We start from the raw sequence: 14376 nt of genomic DNA, 5'->3' as shown, positions 1-14376 counted from the left end.
AGGATTAGGAATTTTTATATGTGACTCCTGAAAGTCAAGATCTAAGGAAAGCATATCTCCTCAATTACATCATCTCTGATTACGTGTTGTCAAAAAAGACAGCATAGAGGTACCATTATATCTAACATAAGCGATACCTGTGATATAGCAAAGAGAGAGAGTAAAAAACTCCAACAAAGCCAAACTAGACGATTGCCCCAAGACATGGGGTGCACGGGAGCACTGTGTCTGCGTATTGTTACAGCAGGATACTGTGACATGAAGATGTTACACGTTTGGGATTGTTTTGGGGGCTCCTCTCTTTCCCTGCTAGCGATTCAAGCGCTGTGGGACCTGTGCAACAAGGCAACAGCGTCCGTGAAATAATGAGCAGAGGAACGCAGTGCTGTTCTTCCATTGCAATGTTAGGTGCGACGTTGCACACTAAAGCACCAGATCAATACTTCCAGCAGCAAGCCGCTCAATACCCCTGAATTATTGCTTCATTTTTCTTCTTATTATAGATGAGTTGTGTTATTATTTTCCCCAAATCGATATTTTACAACCTTTTTTATCCGTTTCTCCATAAATTTTGTGATTACTTTAAACTGGGAATTCCGGTACACTAAATAAGATGCAGTATCTGAGAGGTAGTGAATGTACCAACATGATTTTTTACTCGAGACACTATGCCCTGCTTAAAGGCAGATTTTAATCAATAGCTAAGTAGGAAAATTTTTACATAAAGAGGTTGGAAACAGCACAACACTTGCAAAAATGAAAATTTAAATACCTAGAAAATATTAGAACATGATAGAAGAACGTGATTTCAGAAGCAAGGGGAAAGAGAGGTCTGATGGGCACTTTGCGTTTGAAATTTAATTCCAAACAAATATGCTTTTTACTTCCCCTCAGCTAAAGGGCGACCATAATTCACTGAAATTGTTTCTTACAAAGCAGATAATCCTGTGCACCTTAGAGTGATTTAATTAGCTTCCGTAGCTGTCTCCTGCTAAGTGTTTAAAGCATCTGCAAATCAAATCATGTTAACTCATCTGCTGCACCACTTTCTTTGTTCTATGCATAGGACCTTCCTAATAGCATTAATAGAAGCATGAGTTTCCCTGGAGAGGGGAGTAGCAAAGTGAGTTAATTACACAGTTATTGTAAAATTGTGTACATTATTCCACAGGATATGCAGGGTAAGTACCAAGGTACGACACAGAAAATAATGGCAATCTAGGGGGATCCCAAGGACCACAATTTTGTAACGCGGAAGGATAATACAGATTCCCACTGAAGTCAGAGGAATTCTGCCGAACTCCCACGGTCCAGTCTGCCTGGCCTGGCCGCTCACAGACTGCGGGGCAAGATCCTGGCTATTAACTATGCATCAGCTACAATTTCTGTCCTCATATTTACTGGGAATTACAGGACAGACCTGTAGGAGGTACAGTAATCTTCATTCAATGTTTTATAACACTTCAAAAATTTGTAAAGGAAAAAAAAGAGCCTGGCATTTTATACTCCAGATTGTATAGATTTCTGCTCATATCCACTTGGTCTAATCAGGCATGGCATCCTAGAGCTCTCAAAGAGCAAGTCTAGCAACTCCTCTGGAAGTGGGCATCCACACTCCAGTGGGGCAAATAATTCATAATAAATCTTTTCCCCTCACTGTCCAAAGAGACATTACAGTTTTCTCCAATGGACTCGTTAGCTGGAGATATCTGTCAAATGGTTTTTCTGATTAACCTTAGCCTTATAGATCATTAATGACTAGCTTGTTACAAATGTTCAGTTTAAATTCTACAGCTATAGCATATACTCAGAGATGACATCACTTCACCTGTGTAAATGTCTGTGGGTTTCGAGTCATGAATATTTTCTGTTTCCTAAAAACTGAGAGTAAATTTCACAGCCTTGTTTCCAACTAAAGACATATACAAAGTTGAATTTCCATGATATGCTCTGAGTTTTTCCTCAGAATGGATTGTCTTAGCTAACTTGCTTGTTCAAACACTCGCAGGGAGCAAACACTACAGGGAAACTGAAAGAAATTCATTGCCAAAAAATAAATGAATATTCATGGTCCTCAAAATACCCTTACTTCCCAGCTCTAATCAGCATGAACATCTGTGAAAAAGGGTCCAAAGGGGGGAATTGGAGAGGGGAGGGGGCCATTTCCATCCTTCCCTTTAGGCCCTAATTTAAAGAACGTTCATTTGTCTTTTTAACAGAATTTGAGAGCGATGCAGGGATGAGCAGTTTTGGTGAAGAAACGATGTGCAGACTGGCCTTGTCTTTGGGAAATTTGAACTAACTTCTTCATTCCGGAACAAAAGATACTTAGTGAAGGTTCTTATTTCTATCCCTGACCTTACACAGCTCTGAGAGCCCCCTCTATCAATAACAGGCAGCAAGTACAGAGCCGGAACCGACAAAACTAGCACAGGAAAACAGACTCTAAGGTAAGTTTTACTCTCTTCCTTGTAAGTAAGTCTCATGCACATTTCAATGCAAGATATAAGGGAACAAATGTACATCAAAATTAAAAAAATTGTAGAAAAAATATTATTGTTTTTCAGTATGATGACTTTGAAGACTTATTTTTAGTAACAACAATACAACTGTTATTTCTAGCAGCTGGTCGACAACACGCTTGTGAATTTTGGAGAGAACTTCTGTTTGGAGCGGTGAAACTAGATAGATACCTAACTTCGGAAAAATTATGCTCCTTGCAAAAGTGACCTTTCAACAAGAATTTATCATTACTTTTAGCAGTAAAACCTTTATTTTCATTTGCACAAATGCAAGCTTGCTGGTAGAACTCCCTGAGCACATAAACTATGTGTTTTCACTCCATCAGTTGTTTTCTAATGAAAGTACTGCATAGAAAGCTTGCAGTGGGATATAGTTTGGGAGGAAAAAACAACACGGAGAGAATAACTGTACGTATTTCAGAAACTATCATGACATTATCATACTTGGGGCAAGCCACATTTCTATGCAGCACCTAGCACATGGGGTCGCTATGGGTGCAACTCTTCTCACTTAGCTTCAGCCATACAGGTGCATATTTGAGGACGTTCAGAGCTCACCTCCAGTCAGAGAACAGGGAGAAGAATTTCCCAGTGGAGACTCATCCTATTCTGAGATAGGTGTCTGAGACAGTCGGAGGGATCGCTCTCGAGGGCTCACAGGAGTTCACTGTATTTCTAACCATTATGCTGACAGCATAAAATAATACCTCATCATGTTCAAAAGAGATAAATCCCACCATGTTAAGTTGCTGCAGTACTAAAAAATGACAGTAAGTTTCACAGTTATTCATAGATATCGCAGGTTTTACCCTGTAATTTTCACAGATTTAAAATGGAGAGTTTTGCGCTGCTTTCTGTTTTAACAAACATGTATTTTTGATAGATGACTGTTACAACATCTTAAGTTTCATGTGTATTTTCTGTTCCATGGGGACTTAAAAAAATAATTTTCTTAGCTGACTGTGTGTGGGGTTTCTCTTTTTTTTTTTTAAATTAACCCTCTGTCTGCTGAGAATGGGGTTTCCTTTTGTTAACCACCAATGCTGACACCTGGTGCATACGCAAGAGCAGTTCAAGTCCACAACTCTTGATGCAAAGAGGTTAACCACAATTTATGCCAACAGGAAAAAGGTGAAAGATTACATTTGGGAGGGGAGGCAGGGGAGAGAAAGAAAAGATGAATGACATGAATTGTCCTTGTGCTTTTCTACACTAGTCTTTGACTGTACGGGAAGACACTGAAAGATGAAAGAATAGTGGGTACGGCCATGCAAAAACCTTACTGCTAAGCGTGCTCATACCATGCTATTCCTTAGCAGTATCAGTAACTGAGTCATGATAGCTATTTGCCAGAAGGCCCTAGGGAAGTTTATTGAGGTTGTTGAAACTTTAGTGCAGATTGACTCTAATAAAATTCTACTTTCTCTAACATATTAGTCAACCATTAGCATGAAATAAACATGGAGAAATGCCAAACGTCTCAGATCATTTCAAAAACTGTGGTTACAATTCCTTTCCTTTTCGAGCTGCTTGTCTTTCCCTTTGTTGGCTCTTCTGATGCCAGCAATACATCGTCTCTCCAGTTACCGCAACCTATAGGGACACATCTGCACTGAAGACTGTAATATGTTATACACAGAAATACTCAAACTGACTTTAAACAAACTGACAATGGACACCGCAAACTGCACCAGGAAGCAGGTCTGCAGCGATTCAGGCAGGCCTCAGAAGCTGCCGGGATTGAGCCTGCCCATACTGCGACTAAACTGTTTCCAGCATCTCTACCCAGACACCACAGCAGTCTGCAGTGCTGATGCACTTGATATCTTCATAACTGAGCAGAAGAGCCTGTGTGAGTTCTTGCAAGATAGCAGAAAAGTACAAAGAATTTCTCACATCGTGCAATAAATTGCTTTTGCATCCACTGAGATGAAAGGCTGCAAGTACAAGATTTTCCTTTTATCTCTATATTAACAAAGAAGCCAGAATCTGTAGACATGGGCTATATTGGGGGCACATCTACTCTACAGTCATTGCTGTCAGAGAGCTTTAACCAGGCTAGATAAGCATTACTGGCTGCATAGCAATGCTAGCACAAAACTCAAAGCAAGCAAGGCTGCCCACGTCCTGCCTCCAGGGAAGTGCAAATCCATTCTACACGTCTAGTCTGAGTCAGCTGCACCGAGTTAACTCAGGTAACAAAATGCCCAAACAGAATGAAGCCCCACTAACAGGCACCTCAAAGGATTAAGCACAGCTTACAGAGGCTATTTTGCAGGTAGTGCTGAGCAAGAGCACGCCTCAGGCAGTTGCACACTAAATTCACGTCCTGATTTCCTTGCCAGAGCTGGCACGCCATGTGCATGGGCACCTCTGACAATCCAGCCCACAGTTTAGTAATTTTTCAGTGACACACAGTAAATCCTACACACTGCTCCAGGCAGAAATCAAAGACTGCTGCACCCCATCAGAAGTGCAGGAAGGATGAGTTAGGTAGTATCAGTATAACCAAAAGACAATCAAATTGCTCAGCAAAAAGGTCTACAAAATATTTCAGTGGCAACAAGTAGCCTAGGACTCAGCTTTATGTTCTAGCAAAAACACATTGCCTTGTCTCTCTTCTCAGAGTGCAGGATCAAAATGCATTAAGGTAAGTAGTGGCGTTAAAGCGACTGCTGCCATTTCTGTGGCATGCGTCTAATCAGAATATCCACATGTTAAGAAACTAGCCACTGAAGCCCCCTACAGAAACGGAGAAATTCCTTTAGCACAATTCAGGCTTTTTAGAAATTCATCTCAGCTCTCTGTTTTATTGGCCATTTTTTTTAAAGAGGGAATAATATCTTATCAACTGACATGAGCTAAAAGGAGAATAAAAAAAGATTAACAATTTCAGTCTGGAATAAGAGAGTTTTGAAGCAAGGGCATGAAAATTTAAAGGTTTTGGGGTGGGGATAAAGAAAAGAATTTACAAGGCTTATTTGGTGAACCCAGAGGGTTAATTTATCATGGAGTAAGTCTGGAACTTGAAAAGCAAAAAACGGTTTATTGGCTTTGAAGGTCAGATAACTACGTTATATCATATTCAATAGGTTAAGGTTCCAAGGGCCTACAGGGTTGCATGACAATTGCAGGAATCCTTATAAAGTCTAGTTTATACCTTTATCGTTAATAGCTTTCTAATCCTTTACCACAAATTTATAGTTTAGAAATGGCAACACATCTTAAAGATTAAAGGTATGTGACAAACAGTTCATGTCCTTTAATAATCAAATCACATAGCTTAGATTGGGGGCTTATCAGGCTTTTTCCTACTCTATGGTTTCATAGGTAGAGAATACTTTATATCCCTATTACATGAATGATGAATGGGACCATTGGTTATGGGCTGTTATTTGCTTGGCTGTAGTCAATATGTTTTCTTTGGACAGGGACTTCCGTGATTTATTTCTCTTTTGGCCTTATCACTTATTAACTTAGGGCAGACAGAAAAAGCCAAGGTTGTGAATAAGGACTAGTGCCCATTTAGAGTTCTAATATCAGAGAAAATATTCTTTTTAATGATCCAGCTACCCTTTGCTGCGTAGGCTCTGATTGCACTTCCCTCTAACTAGAAAATAAAGGTCATATTTCTTGGAAAGTGTATACATAAAATATGCAAAATAATATGTTTCCTTCACAGCCAGCTTTATTCTGACGGTTGCTGTAATTGCTTTCATTTTGCAGCTGTCCTACAGGTACACTGCACACTTTCGGTGATTGTTTTTTGCAGTGTGCTATAGTGCTGCCAGTGTTTAAGAAATACGAAAGAGATGAGGGTTCTGTGTTCCTATTAGCATACAAAAGGGATTTTCCAGACTACCTCTGCCGCCTCCTGACTGTCTGACAACACCTTATTCTCTGCAGTCAACTGATTCCTCCCAGCTTCCTTTCCTGCATTTCTGCAAATCGAACTACAACCCTTCCTAATAATATCCCTACTCTTCCTCCCTAATAACTGCCACGCTTCGTTGTATTGTTCAAGTCTCCATAAACATCAAACAACTACTTTTGTAAGAATATCCCCCCCCCGCCACCAAATAATAAAGACTGAAGTAATTTCATCTAAGAAAGCTTGCTCCAAAATGATTACAACATTTTTTTTTTTCACTAAGACTATCCGAAGAGGCCGGGCAGGCAAGGTGTTAACATTGACCCAGCAGCGTAGCTAAGTTCATGGACTGAAACTCAAAAGAGGTTCAAGTTTAAACTCAAATAGAGATTTCCCGAGGGTGACTTCCCTTTTTAAAGACAGGTAACACCCAAGATGACATTACTGGTTTGGGTGCTTGAAGGAAGAGGTTGCACCAACCCCTCCCTTGTCCTCCCACCTGTAGCTTAGCTGCAAACACCCCCGAGCCACAGCCGTGCCGCAAGGGCCGGTCGTCCAGGGACTATCACTTAGCAGCAGGTCACACGTGCAGTGTAACTCCTCCTCCTTGATTTAATTCTTCCTTACTTGATTGTGCTACAGTTAGGATTTATCACCTCCTCGATCTTATCAGAGTCTCTCTCTGAGACCAGGAACGGACTTTTAAGTGAGAGTCCAAAGTACAAAATAACCTGCAGCACGTGGCTCTCCAGTCTTTACTTTATGCATAATAATATGAGGAAAAATAAGACACCAGCTCTTCTTTTAAACTGCATAAAATCCTTTGTATTAAGGGATTCTGCTGTGTTCTTCTGTAGCACTCAGTGACTATTTAACATAGAGACATCTGATACTTTTTTATTCTACCGCTCCTATTAATATTTACTAGTGAAAGCCAGATAAAAACTGCTGTTAAAAACAAATGGCATTCATTGGCTAGCTACCAGATCTCATAGCCGGTCACTCTTCTGGGGAAGTGATGTGCTCTGTATTTCATTTCAGATTAACGATCGTCATACCTTTGACGGGGAAGAATTTTATAAACACATCAGGATAAAACCCAAGACAGCATCAAAGATGCTGGCTTTTTGATTTTATTTTTATCGTTCTGTTGATGATGGCCTTCTCTCCTCATTTATACTAATCAGCTATTTGAGTGCTCATGATTTAATAATAAACACACATGAATGGGGCATTGTAAAACTAATGAGGTTGTGTATTACTGATGTTGAGAATAACTGTCACGAGGCTTTAACATTTCTCAGGAACTAACAGATATACAGCTACGGCCAAGGTTAGCTGGTGTAAGGGTCAAGCTCTACCCCATAGGGATCAAGCCAAAGGCTCCAGTGGGGCTACAGGAACCTCCTGACAGCCAGTCTGTCTCTTATCACCATTTTTTTTTAAGTCTACAAACTCCAGAACTCTCTGTTCTGAAAGCTGATTGCTCCATTGACTATGTATCTTTTGAACCTTGCACAGTCATCGGCGCCTTCTTGAAAGCAGAAAATTTTCCTTGTAAGAGAATCACTGAAGTTTACCAGGCTACAAACTTTACAGATTTGAGATTATTTTCTAAGTGGTTCCAATTCTCAGCATACTTGTGAAAATGACTTAAACATGTGCTTCTAAGGCCATGCACTGAGACTTTAAATGGTGATTGGGTGCCTGGTAGTTTTTGCTCTCCTACTCTTGGGGGTATTTGACTTAAGAAATGAAAGAATGATTTTCAGAAGATGGCTACCACTGCACTTCTGTAAATTAAATCTTTTGCAGTTAAAAAACTAAAACTGAAAATTTTCCTCTTCGGCTGTATCAAGGCTCTTGAAAATTTTACTCAAATCATCTGTGAGCTGCAAGGCTCTTCCTGTTTATACACAGATTCAGATGATCTCAGAAATAAGTAAAGGGTGAAGTGAGCATGGAGCAGAGATCTTTCACACAAGGATATTTCTTCTTTAGCCTAACTAGTGGAGTGAAAAGTTCCCTTAAAAGCCCTAAGACATTCCAAAGAAATAGACAGTTTCCCAGAAATTCTGTGAACACCCTGACCTTCATAATTTTCGCATTTCTACATCACTTCACATACAATGGTCCTAAAGCGTAACACGAACACTGGTCACTCTGCACAGCGCTCCACTTTGACCTACTCTTCCTTCATCATAATTAGCCTGGAGGATCAGCACTCAGCATCTGGGCTATTCACACTGCACAGCAAGCCCTGTTTCGTGGTGCCCACACTGTCCCACAACCAACTACTCCTATTAGTAGCCCTTCTGGAGTCATACCACATCCCATAGCTTGTAGCAAACCCCAAGCCTTCAGTCTCCCTGCAAGACTAACACAAATGCTCCCTAAATTACAACCAAAATCCAACCTCGTAACCAAATTTCAGCGAACGGTACAGCATTAGGGGTAAAACCCAGCCAAGAAGCTGAATTTATTCCGTGAGGTAGAGATAACCTTAGTGACAAAACTGTGAACTTCTGGCCCCTATGTAGTCCTCTGCTCTAGTTTGGGAACAAAAGCTACAAAATCTTAAAGTGAGCAGATGGTAGAAGACAAAAGCATAATGCATTTTTATGGATCTTCTGTATGCCCTTTCCAATAGGTGATGAGCTAAGCTTTCCTTTCACTTACACTGATGCAGTCACACTCAAATCTCTGTTTAAAAATCTCACGGATTTGTACCATCATTCACAGCAAAATCCTATGAAAATCATGCCATCTGTGACATACTCGTTTTTGTATTAAAAAAAAAAAAGAGAAAGAAAGAAAAGAAAAAAGGAAAGAAAGAAAGAAAGGAAGAAAGAAAGAAAGAAAAGAAAGAAAAGAAAGAAGATCTCAAAGGCCTGTCTGGATATCACAAATTTGTACCAATTCTCATCACGTACTTAACTCAGCCATATATATCCTGAGTCACCTTGGCAAATTACCTAGGGATCTCTATCCTTAATGGCTTCTTCCTTTATCTCAGTTTCTCCACTTGTAAAATACGGGTAGAGATACATACCTGACTCATAAGTTGTGACATGAAGCTTAATTCATTGAATACTGCTCAATACCTGAAGAGATTTACAGATGAAGGGCGCCACAGAAACACTGACCAGCATCCAAACCACTCTTAACTGGTTTGGATATTTCTGTGCAGTATGAACTTTCAGCATTATTACAAAATGAACAGACGTGTAAGATGTGTTCAGACTTCTGTATTTCTAACAATGTTTTCTTAGGAATGTCAAAGCTCAAAAGCTAAGAAATAATTGCTGTGTAAGTGCATGCTAATGGCTTGCCTTGCAGACGGAAAATAAGAAACCATGCTTTCTTGTAAGCACAGGGTTGACACTGGTTTATTTCTTTCAAAAATACTTACAAAAGCCAGGATTTCTCTGTATATATGTGACCTTGATTCCTAGATGGCACATGGACTACTTAGAGATCATGTTACTAAGTTATTTGCAGTTAAAGGGGAAAAAAAGGCTAAAATTAATGGGTCACTGGGTATTTTCTTCTGAGAACTTAAGTACTTAACAGTAAGAAAAAAACAGTTTACAGCCAGGTGGCTTGAGGGGATATTTTGTTGAACACTGATTAAAAATAATTTCTTCTAAATGAGACCTGACCACAAAATGGGACCATTAACGAGCAGGGACATTCTCACCAGAAAGGAAACTATGCTTGATCGACTCCTGTACCGCCCACAAGCCCCAGGTCTTTTTCTTTCTTTCTCACTCTCTCTCTCTCTCTCTCACTTTTTTTCCTCCCCCTTTTCTCCTCTCCTCTTCTCTTGTTCTTAATAGCAGGGTAAATAAGCAGCAAGTGATGCTGAAATGTTTTCGGCCAAAAACAGAGGCCAAACTCCTCTGAGAAAACATTTGGCCTCTGTGGTTTTGTAATATGTTCCAGAACACTGAGTTCACTGAAGAACATTGTGAAAAACTCCCATCGCCTGGAATGATGCTGGGGAATGTTACTGTATCCGAACTTCCAATTGGTCCATTTCCTGCAGGCCTTGTTAAAAAAAAGAAAAAAAAATAGTGCTATGTGGGAGTTAAAACAAGTTCTCATGGGAAAAATGAATGGCAAGAAATTCTAGCTTTAAAAGAAACAGCTAATCTGCTAGTTTGATTGTTCTTCAAAACTTACAATGAACCAATAATCCTAATTAAAAACACTTGGCCTAGTTCTCTAAAGCATCATAGCTTTTTCTATGCTTCGTTTGTACACACCATAGACTATTAGCTTTTTTCTAGTGCTCACTAACAAAGTGCTGACTTTGTTGGGATGGCTGAGCTAATTTCGTGAACTCAGTGTGAAACCTTAGCTAAACAAAATTGTGGTAATTTTCCTTAATTTGTAAAAGTGATTGGAGTGCAAACAAAATTTTCCTCTTGGGTCAATCCTATAATTTTCAATTAACTAAAACTAATCGGCAGGCGTATACTGAACCTGCATTTTGTTTAAAGGGCTGCAAGGCACTTCTGAAGGTCAGAATCCATTAATTGTTTTTATTTTAGTGTTATTTAGTCCTTTTAGAAAGGCACATTTCAGTTCAGGTTGCCTGCAAAAGAACTGAAAAACGCAGATTGTGTGAGGTACGATTTCAGTCACAAACAGAATTTATATATCTACCGTAACTCCATAAAAGTTGCGTAAGTAACAGAATTGCCCATAGATTGGATCACCTTTGATTTTATCATTGTTGTTTACTCTTTCATAACTTTCATTTACCGAATGAAAAATAATGTGTTTCAAACACTAACCTGAAAATGCATATATGGAAACACTCTCCCTACTGGGATATCTAAGCTCCACATCAGTCAACTGTCTGCTTTTGGGCAGAGGGGCTAAATTGCTGCCCCCCTTTTTCCTGGAAAAGCTAATTAATGATAATCTAAAAAGAAAACTCAAATGGGCCCAAGCCATTTTTTACATTTAAATGGAAAAAAGAAATCTGTAAAAATTTCCTTGCTGGGGGCGGGGGCACGTTTCCTCCCTTTCTTTTCCTTTGCACGCATACTTGATGTTTCACCAGCCCAAGAAGCACCACCCCGGTGGCTTGACAACTAGCAGAAGGACAACACAACTTATGGTGAGCAAGACATTTGGAAGAGAAAGGATTCACAGTGAAACTGTCCAAAACTCTGGCTGATACTTTCATGTGGTATAAACCGGCAATTCGCACCAGCTGGCAATTTGACCCTTTGCTTTTGCTTTTTCTTTTGTTCAAAAGTATTCAAACCCTCATTAACATTTTTGATATCGCATGTTATTATCCAATATATGAACTTCCCACCCATTGTCGAAATCATAACACTCACAGTAAACACACACTGTCGCACCAAACGCCTGCTGCTCAGCCAGCAAGGCGATACATGAACACTTTCAGACCTAGTTTAAAGAAACCCAGTGCATAACAACTTGGGGGGGAGAAGGTATTTGGAAAACGACAGCAAAGCTTTATGAGGCACTTTTGTTCACCTGAACTAAGAAAATCGCATGAGCGATTCCCGGCTGGAATACAGGGGTCCCTTCTCTTCCTCGAGTCCGTGTGTGTACGCTCACAGCGGGAGCAGTACCTGTGCCCTGTAATTCAGAGTGCCCCATAGCCACGGATTTTTATGTTACATCATATTCTTAATGTTTTGGGAGCAATCAAGAGGGGGGAAGAAACTGCACTGGGTGGTGATGAACCACAATTCAGGTACCCAATTACAGAAGTAGTCCTGTCTGCATTATACGTCTAACTACAAGCATATAAGGACAAGCATGTCATAACCCAGACCAAGCGGTTAACTTCTGTAGCACGCATAGCTTCTGAGGGCTAAATGACATACATTCTTTTAAAAAAGTTAGGCTGCTGCTTGATTCATTTCCAGTGTGGCCCTTACCACTGCAGAGAGCGGTTTAACATTGACAGTACCTGCAGTCTCCTAGCAGAGATTTTTGTTCCTAACTATTCAGGCCAGGCCAGTCTACTCAGCAGTCTGTGTGGGCTGCCACCCCAAAACACACTGCGACTTACTGTGGCGGCAGCATCGACCGCGGTGAAAGCCACCTGGCCTCCCTGGGGCGCAGGGACAAGCGTGTGACGGTGAGACGGGCAGGCAGACAGGCTGCGGCCTTGAACACTTACTGGACCAAGTTACTACTATGACACGAGAGAAGAGTTATTCAGCAAGATGCTTCCCGGAAAGCAGATTCTCCATCGCATTGGTGTGGCCGGCTCTTGCCATTTGCCTTCTCCATCCGGGGGTTTAGGCACTGGAGCATGGGTTTTTCTCTTTCCTCTCTCTCCCTCTCCTGGGACAGGGGGTGCACGTGTGAAGAGATGTCCCATTGCAAAGACAATCAAAAAACCCACATCGGTATATTTTCAGATTCTTCTCTACAGTCACCCATTGCTGAAATACCTTAAATGTGTATCTTCAATGAAGCGTTCAGTCAAAATAATAAAACACAGTACAGCTTTTAATGACGAAAGCAGAAGCACCGCCAAGTGTGATATATTGCTTGCCCTATTTCTCCCTGTTATAACTAACACGCAAGCACCCTTACCTGTGTAAATGAATCTTCCAGGCGTTCCCTTGCAGAACTGCTTAGACTTGTAGGACAATGTGACTTCTACAACCCCCGGAATATGTCGGGGAGGTGTCTGCACTCGGATGGCATGAGGAGTAATCAGCTAGAGGAAAACATTGGGAAGGGAAAAAAGAAAAAAAAAAGCATTGTTAGATGCTGAATACTTCTTTAATAACACTTTCCTCTCAGATCACAGTAAACAAGCTTTAAAACATGTAATTAACCTGTCAATGTTTGAATACAATCTTGATGTAACCCACACAAAAGCCAGTGACTACAATATTTACAAGCATTCTCCTTCTCAGCTGTAACAACATTATTTCTGTTCTCATACATGGCAGGCGCTTGCATCCTAGTACAAGCATTAGTACCTCTAATGCAATAAGTTCAGCTCACACCAGCAGGATGCCTTTGTTCCTTCAGGTGAACATCAGGGTCGTGACAACAAATTTGTGTCCAACAAATCTGATTGACAAATGATATGTGGTTACGTGTTTGAACATGGCACCGGAACTGAGATTCACTGCAGAACGCAAGCCAGGGCAAGCTTTTAAATGCACTGCTCCCCAACTCACCCTCACCGACATCTGCACACTGCAAAAGCACTGTGGTTTAATTAGAGATCCTTTTCTATCCACATTGCAGAGGCATAACTGACCACTGCAGAAATGTAAAGTTTGACTTTTTAAGGATGCTATCTATTTCTTTGCACTAGTCAGAGCATTCAGAAGAGATATATCCAGTATAACCATTTACCCATCAATTCCAGTCTACCTCCGCTGCAATGACTGACACACACCTGGCGGGACCGTACGGCTAGTAACTCCTGCACATGTGGACTTACCCAGGTAAGAAGGGGACAAACTTAACTTTCTTCCTAATGGGGCTGGGGATTCTGATACCCTTACCACAAGAAGATGGATTCAGTGCTGCCATTTCCAGGTTCTAGACCATTTTTGCTCTCTTAAGATTCTGGATTGGATTTAAAATGTAGTCCTTGAAAACAACATTAGAACCATTCAGGAGTTTCACTAATTTATAACCGCTTAACTCAAATCTCTGCTGTGCTCATAAGCTACAGAATTGCCCCCCCATCACTGAAATGTCCTCTCCTCACTCATTATGTCCTTTCAGAAAAGGGCAGTGGAAAGAAGTACATAGAGAAGGTGATATGACCGTGCCCAGCAGCCAAGACAAGCTCTGGCACACAGAGGGTCCTTTTCTCATTGACTGGCATGTTACCAGTCCCACCCACATCCAGAGAGGCAAAAGGGACCAAGGCCACAACCAGCCTTGACAGTGAGCAAAGCCATAGGCACCCTAAGCAGACAGGCGAGTGCTCCATGCTGTTGATTGTCTTGT

At 40.8% G+C, this 14376-nt stretch overlaps 1 protein-coding gene across 8 annotated transcripts in view; it reads right to left on the bottom strand.

Annotated features, from left to right (window-relative positions):
* The window catches only part of EBF1 (EBF transcription factor 1), a 280677-nt gene that overhangs the window by 53861 nt on the left and 212440 nt on the right, over nt 1–14376 (bottom strand). For all 8 annotated transcript variants that reach the window (XM_068959326.1, XM_068959330.1, XM_068959327.1 and 5 more), the window contains exon 10: nt 12991–13117. In XM_068959326.1, coding sequence (XP_068815427.1) covers nt 12991–13117 — 127 coding nt within the window. The remainder of the gene's footprint in view (nt 1–12990; nt 13118–14376) is intronic.

The sequence above is a fragment of the Struthio camelus genome, chromosome 13 (assembly GCF_040807025.1).
Source record: "Struthio camelus isolate bStrCam1 chromosome 13, bStrCam1.hap1, whole genome shotgun sequence".
Taxonomy (NCBI): Eukaryota; Metazoa; Chordata; class Aves; order Struthioniformes; family Struthionidae; genus Struthio; species Struthio camelus.
Note: the sequence above shows the minus strand (reverse complement) of the source record. Positions and strands in the feature narration are given on the sequence as shown.